This window comes from Hevea brasiliensis, chromosome 15 (assembly GCF_030052815.1).
Source record: "Hevea brasiliensis isolate MT/VB/25A 57/8 chromosome 15, ASM3005281v1, whole genome shotgun sequence".
NCBI lineage: Eukaryota > Viridiplantae > Streptophyta > Magnoliopsida > Malpighiales > Euphorbiaceae > Hevea > Hevea brasiliensis.
This window is the reverse complement of record NC_079507.1, coordinates 76,919,741-76,927,387: the sequence shown is the minus strand read 5'-3', so window position 1 is coordinate 76,927,387 and position 7,647 is coordinate 76,919,741. Positions and strand designations below refer to the sequence as shown.

At 31.9% G+C, this 7,647-nt stretch overlaps 1 protein-coding gene across 2 annotated transcripts; it reads right to left on the bottom strand.

The window, feature by feature from the left end:
• Positions 1-489: 489 nt before the first annotated feature.
• LOC110660125 (disease resistance protein RPV1) lies at positions 490-5,749 on the bottom strand. 2 transcript variants are annotated; one of them, XM_058136268.1, is made up of 7 exons: positions 5,060-5,748; positions 3,488-4,577; positions 3,041-3,328; positions 2,248-2,952; positions 1,566-2,163; positions 1,417-1,490; positions 490-1,331 (listed from the first exon to the last, which is right to left on the bottom strand). In XM_058136268.1, the coding sequence occupies exons 1-7, from the start codon at positions 5,539-5,541 to the stop codon at positions 615-617; spliced, it is 3,954 nt and encodes a 1,317-aa protein (XP_057992251.1). In that variant the 5' UTR covers positions 5,542-5,748; the 3' UTR covers positions 490-614. The 2 variants fall into 2 exon arrangements, with proteins under 2 accessions (XP_057992251.1, XP_057992252.1); XM_058136269.1 differs by lacking the exon at positions 1,417-1,490 and having other exon boundaries at positions 1,055-1,331; positions 5,060-5,749.
• Between the last annotated feature and the right edge of the window lie 1,898 nt (positions 5,750-7,647).

Here is a 7,647-nt window from a genome sequence, read left to right as displayed (position 1 = left end):
CTGGTTAGATCTGTATACGATCGCATGACACTCATACTCACATGTGCACAGAAACTATTTATAGATTGGGGACAGAGTCTGTTTTGCTATATGCTTAGATGAGTGCACGTGGTATTAGCCTTTGTAATGCCAAAGTTTCTGATTGTTAATTGCTACTGGACAGATAGGGACAGCCCTGAAACAAGGCGTTGAGGCTGTTAGAACTCTGTTGCTCTGTGGATTCAACCAGAATATTGCCAGATTCAATCTGGGGCAAAAATACAAGTACCATAAAGCTTGAACTGAACCCAGGTTGCATACAGACGAAGCACTTTGGTCAAGCAGGAAGCTTCCCATGTTAGAAAAAAGAGACGTGTAGGTTTTAGATTCTTTGCCCACTAACAGCCATATTAGATTCTTTGCAATTTAGATTTTAATGCATAGGTTATTCTTTTCTTCCCTCATTTTTGTTTAATATTTCTCTTCCTTAGTGGACAACAAGACATGCTATTGACAATACAAACACATCCAAACTTTAAAAGTATCCATCTACCGTTAATCATTACAAACTAATGACTAAACACACAAATATATAATAATCAAAATCCTAGTAGCTTAAGGGTGAAAGAAATGTACTACAATTGAAGGGAGCGCAATGCATCCCATTGGTTGGAAAAAGCTTGGAGTAGTTGACTTGCTTGTTGGCGCTGATGAGACCATTGTTGTGCCATTGTGCGTTCAGCTTCTATTGATGTTGCTAAAGTCTGAAAGTCCCTTGAATTCGCATGCCACTCTTGAGCAATGGTATCTGCCAAATTCTTATTAGAATAAGCCTCCTGCTTTAAAGTACCAATCTCCTCATAAAGCTTGTTAATCTGGTTTTGAAGCTCGAGAACTCTAGTCCTCAGCTCTTGGTCTCTCTTTCTGGCTGCGTTGATCTTCACTGTCAACTCTCTAGCTCTAGTAGTCTTGGAAACAAAGTTGTCCAAGTGATTTGTCAAAGAGGTTAGCTCAAGCTGATAGGCAGAGTAGGAAGTGATCAACTGGGGAATCTCTATCTGTAGCTTGTCCAACCTATCTCGCACCTCCAAAGTAAGAGAGGTACTTCTAAGCAGGATTTTGATGGCGCCTAATGCTACATCTCTTTGTTCTACACTCAGGTAAGGAAGTTTTATTGTTAGAATCTCCATCAGTTTGGTCTTTGCAGCCTCGACTTCCTCTAGGCTAGGAGGCTCATCTAATGAAGCAAAGGATGGCACAGCAGATGTACGATCCAAAAAGGACAAGTCTAATGACTCTAGAGGATTGTTGAATTGCTCCAAAGTAGCATTCTCTAAAATGCAGAAAGGGCCCTTTATATGGAAAAATACAAGCCTTAGTCATTAACAAAATAAGATTAGAGTACGAATAAGCTAAAAAAAAAAAAAAAAGACAAACCTGCGCACTTGAAGAAGAAGCCTCACATTCATGGGATGGAGTAAGGCTCTCAAGGGCACAGCTTTGAGCAACAACTGTATTGAATGAGTGATTAAGGAAAAAAAAAAAAAGGGAGATATAGAAGAAGAGACATTGCAGCAAAGATTTACCTTGTGGTTCCGCCCCTTCTGCATCAAGGCTGCACTTTCCATCGTCTTTCTCATCATTGTGATAGTCATCAGGATCTTTTCCAATACTACTTTCTTCTGCTTTGCAGAAAGAAAACCTCAAGGACATTTTGGTAGGATCATAAGAATAACTAGGTTGGGTCATTGTAGGATTTTCTACCTCATCACCAATATACATTAGTCGGATCAATATACTTTTTAGCTTGTAGCAAGGCTTGGCACATGAAGTTTCAAGGTATGCTTCAAATGTGGCCTTATTCCATTCGGATTCATACAACCAATCATCACTTGTCACTTGAGGTTCAGAGAGATACATCAAGTAGGCATTTCCATACTCGAACGGTGAATGTCGAAGCGGCATTGACACTCGTTTGGTTTCACCACAAGCACTATTGAATTGGCATTCCCACCTAACGTAAAAATAATCGTCACGCTCGTTATTGTCCTGAAGTGCAAGAATAGCAAGTAAAGTGAAACCCACAAAATCATCTCTAAGCCAATTTTGAGGCAGCTGAATAGCAATTGATGATCCTTCACTTTGGTGGTAGCAACCAAAACTTCCTAATTGAAAAGTACTCAGCTGCACCATACATGAAAAACTTGAGTTTTTGAGTTTGGACACATACATGTGTGTATGTGCTTGTATATGTCAGAAAGAGAGTACCTCCTTGGGAAAGAGTAAAGCGACTCCCATCAATTGTATTCTCTGATACATTAGACGCAAAAAGCCTGCAATCTTTTCGTGGTCCAATTTTGAGTGATTATAGAATGCAAAGGTATTATGATGATACACACCTGTCCCATGAACGTTTGGAAAGTCCCGGTCCCCTTGGTTATATACTTTTAAATGTCCTTGCGATTGTGGAAGTCTCGTCTGTTTGGTTAAACCAAGTTCGTCAGGCCATATAGATGCTCTATTGAAACTGTTTTCATCCCAAGTGCACGTGATTTCTGTAATATAAACGCATGTTTCCGTCATTTTCCATTTATAAGCAAAGTTAACTTGAGAAACGTCACTTGGGAGATTTCCATGGTGTAATGAAGTTGCTGAAGATTCTCTTTCAAAGATACTTCCACTCAAATCTAAATATTCTATGTCGCCAACTTCGGGAAACTTTTCGAGTTTCGAGCAGCCAAGAAGGTCAAGAAACTTGATAGATCTTGGACAAGGAACACTTGTAATCTTTCTACAATGTCGGAAATTCATATCAACAAGCTTGTCAAGATTTAAAATAGATGCAGACACCTCCGTCAAACTTACACAGCCTTGGCAATTAATCGTCCTAAGATTTGAGGCCCTTGACAAGTCTGGCAATTCAATCAAATTTTTACAACCACACAGAATGATGGCTATCAAATTTAAAAGATCCTGTTGCATTAAACAGCAATCATCATATGCCAAATAACCATTTGAATTTTACGGTTACATAAGAGGGAAAATTATTCAAAAAGAATACCTGTATTCCAGTCCAAAGTCGTTCAATTTGGCTTTCAGACATGTTTAGTAGAACAAGATTGTCAGGACGAAAATTTGATGGCAAAGATTTCAAAGGATAGAAATTCCACTGGAAATGCCTTAGCTCATCAGGGAGGGATTCCAAGCCTTCAGGGAATTGTATACCATGTTTGGAACCATAAAAGATGAGCAGTTTGATCTGCTTCATCTTGGCAAAAGCTGTAGGAGGTAAGCACAATCCACTTATTTTCGACTTGTCTAACTGTATGCCTTCAATCGCTTCACTTCCCTATAATATCAAAGAGACCAAATAACAGCTTACCCTTCATATTATCGGAAAAATAAAACAAAAAAGGTGCTTAGCCTTTTCATATATGTCAAACAATACTACAATTCATAAAGATAAACAAGTGAAGTAAAATGCAAAGTCAACACTTATAGCTCTTACAGTATTTTTAGTCAGCACATGATAGATATCCTTGTGATCCCATAATCTACTTCGCTTGCCTGGTTCTTTTAAGGATTCTTCACGAACAATTTGTCTACCCATTTCTTGTAGCAAATCATGCATCTCTATTACGTCATTTGAAATGTCAATAAGACACTTATCAGAAAGGACTCTTAAGTTAATTGGAGTATGAAAGCCACAAGCGTCCAGTAGTTCTTCCACGTAAGATCTGGACACCCCTTTAAAAAAACATGCGATATGAAGAAATGTTTGCTGCTCAAAAAAATCAAGCCCTTGGTAACTTATTTTCAACACGTCTTGTATTTTCACGTTAGGAATTTTCTGAAGTTTACTCAATGCACTTTGCCATTCTAGTTTGCTCTTTCTATACAAAAATACACCAAGAACTTTAAGACCTAAAGGGATGCCTTTTACATAACTTACTACTTTCTTTGATAGTCCCATCATATCTCCCTCGGGCAGTCTTTTCTTAAAGGCAAACAAACTGAAAAGCTCAAGACTGTCCGGCTTACTTAGTGCTTGAACCTCATAAATTTCATCAACTCTATCTTGAAACACGTGTTTATCTCTGCTTGTCACGATGATTCTACTTCCAGCGCCATACCAAGCATGCTTTCCAGCTAAAGCTTCTACTTGTTCAAATGTGTCAACATCATCAAGAACAATAAGAGCCCTTACATGGCGAAGCTGCCTCCTCACAAAAGTTGGTCTCCAGTTGGATGTGCCCATGCTTGTATTTCCTTCATTCAATACATTAACAAGAATTTCATCTCGTAATTTTGTTAGCCCAATTTTTAATGAATTTTCTCTAACATTTGCAAGAAAGCAACATCCTTCAAAATGACAATAGCTTTTGTCAAATATAAGTCTAGCAATAGTTGTCTTTCCGATTCCACCCATTCCCCACAGTCCAACAATTCTAACATCTGAAGTCCCAATTTGCAATAATGATTCCACATTTTCGACTTGTGGTTGTATTCCAACCAGGTCCTCTACATAATCTAAGCATGGATGTCCCAATTTCTCCAAAATGTCCTTTACAATTTCTTCAATAAGTATGGAGTCCGTTCTAACGAATAAAGAATTAAACATCGTCAACATCTATAAGTAAAATAATAATAGTAGTAAAAGAAAGAAGTCATATGGAGGTATTAAAACTATATAAAATTAGCCAATAAGTTTTTAACTTCTATTTGCTGTTATCAAGTGAAGTTTCATTCTATAATTATATGATATAAAAAAAATATTTTTAAATTTATATAATTGATAAAATAAGGATAATTCTGAAATGAAAGGCCAACAATACACTAATATTGAAATTTTTGTGTCAAATAAAAATTTGAAAATTGCATGCAAAAAAGGTACTGACAAGTCTAGTTTGTACCCATGTTTTGAAGTTGAGATAGAGGTCGATACATATAAAAATAAAAATCAATATAATAAGTTTAAATAAAAATTCATTTTCTCTCAATAAAAATCAACTTCAATGAACAAATAAAGATTTAAATGATAAACACAATTAGAAAAAAAAAAAAAAAAAAGCATTCTTACCCAGTGTTTCTGGAATCCCATCCAACTAAATAGGCTGCTTTCTTCAAATAGGTCCTCCACTCTTGGATCTTGTTTTTATCCACCTTCACATCATTTTCATATGTTTTAAAAGCTTCTTCATAACTTCCTGTTTGATGTTCTGCATCAGATGGATCAACTTTGTAGAAAATAGGCAAAACCTTTTGCTTGCCTTGTTCCTTGCATTTCATACACTCTACCAGCTCATTTAAGCACCACCGCGAATCTGCATACTTTCCGGAGAATATGATCACAGAGATGCTTGATCCCCTAATTGCTTCAACAAGTGATTGCTCAAGCTCTTCTCCTCTATCGATTCTATAGTCTATGAAAGTCCGAATTCCTCGACGAACCAAACCACTGTGGAGATGGCTGGTGAAGTTGTCACGGGTGTCTCCTCTGAAACTTAGGAATACGTCATATTTTACTAAATCGAGTGAAGAAGAAGAAGAAGAAGAAGCCATAGTGATGCCTCACAAAACAACCAAGAAAGGATGCATTTTATAATTAGTAAAGTAAACTGATAATATGGGAAAGCTTCCCTGCATTCTCCTTTGGCAGACAAAATACCAAAAAGTCAGAGCTACAAGAATTGAGGTCTTCTCTCTCTAGCGATAGAGAGAGAATTTTTCTCTAAAAGTTTCTGGCTGATTTGAGGTTTTAGACCTCCCCTTTTTGTATACCTCAATCCATTATTATATATTATTAAGTCAGTACAACTTTTTTAACTTTCGGGAGCTCCATTGTGAGGGTGTCACATCCTCCGCCGCTCATGTCACGGAGTAAGAATCTGCTTACCACCAAACTTACTTCAGGCCGTGCAGCTTTAGTCAATGGCCATTTTTTTAAAATTTTTTTAATTTCATAAATTGCATTAAATTTACTGTGAAATGTAACGTGTGGCACTGAGATAGCAAACAAACACTTCCTTAAAATGCTATATATATATATAATTTTTAAATTATTTAATTATTATTTTATTAAAAATAATTTGAAAATAAATTAAAGTATAATTTACTGTTTTAACTACAATATTATAATCAATTTATCTTAATATGGTTCTTTATTTTTTGTGTATTTATTTTTTTTATAATTTTTTATTTTATTATTAGAAATAAATATAATTTTTACAGGATATAAATTTAAATCTTTTAATATATTATCTTACCTTTTTTGTTTTGTATTTAAGTATTTAATTTATTAATTGAATTTTTAATTTTATTTATTTATTTTAATTTTTAAATCACTTAAATGTTTATATACAAATTTAAATGATTTTTTTCACTATTTTTTGTTATTAACGTTTTAATTTTTTAATCATTTGACTAATTAATTATTAAATTTTTGTTCATTATTATTATTTTTATTAAATCAATTTTAAGATAACTTCATTTTATGTTAAATTAAATTTTATAACTTCATTTTATGTTAAATTAAATTTTACTTTATACATCCATATTATATTATTGAAATATCACACTTTGTTTCTCATTACCAAAAAAAAATAATAACAATAAATTGTTGATCTATTTTAACAGTATTTTTAGTGTTTTTCTTTTTATTTTACTATAAACACTATTTTAAAATAGTAAAATTTTGATTCACCTTATTATTATTTTGTTATAATTTTGTAATTATTATTATCTAAAAGTATTAAAAATAATATTTATAGGCATTTTCATAATATCTATTTAATGTTGTTTGTTTATGTGTAATTATAATTTATAAGTAACAAATAATTAAAATTATTTTGCTCTTAAATTTGTATGTAATTTATAATATATTTAATTTATTTTAATAATTTAAAAATATTTTAACAATGTGAATATACATTATTTTTATATACTAAACCTATTGTGTTTAATGTGTTTAATTGAATCTTTCAAAGTTTTCCTTTTAAATTATAGGGAATTTGAAAAATTGTAACATATATATATATATATATATATATATATATATATATATATATATATATATATATAAAAGGTTGAATTTTTTTTTTCCTATTTTGATATTTTAATTATAATTAGGTGGCATTTCCAAATAATTTATATGTATAAAATTGAAAATATTTTTATCGATTATCAATGAATAAATCTTATTTTCATGCTATTTGATTAAAAAAAATTACTTATTTTAATTTTAGTTTCATTAATTAAGTAAAAATTAAGAAAAATAATATTTTAATTTGATTTTGATTTTGAGATTAAAAAATATATACTTCAAATAAGATAAATTATAGAATATTGTCTATGTATTAGCAATATACGTGATACTCATAAAAAATTAATTTTTCTTTAAATATAGAAATGACTCTAATTATGAGTGATATTTTAATGTAAAATACTGTGTAATTATGTAAAAACGAACTATAAAAACAGTGATACAAAGTAATATTACAAATTAAGATTATGATAAATATATAAAAATAAAAATATTAATAAACAATTTAAAATTAAACTTGGTATGCAAAAAAGCATTATTTATTTTAATTATTTCAAAAAATTAAGATCAAATTAAAATAATAGTTTTAATTTAAAAATTCAAATAAAGAATTTTATTTAAATTAA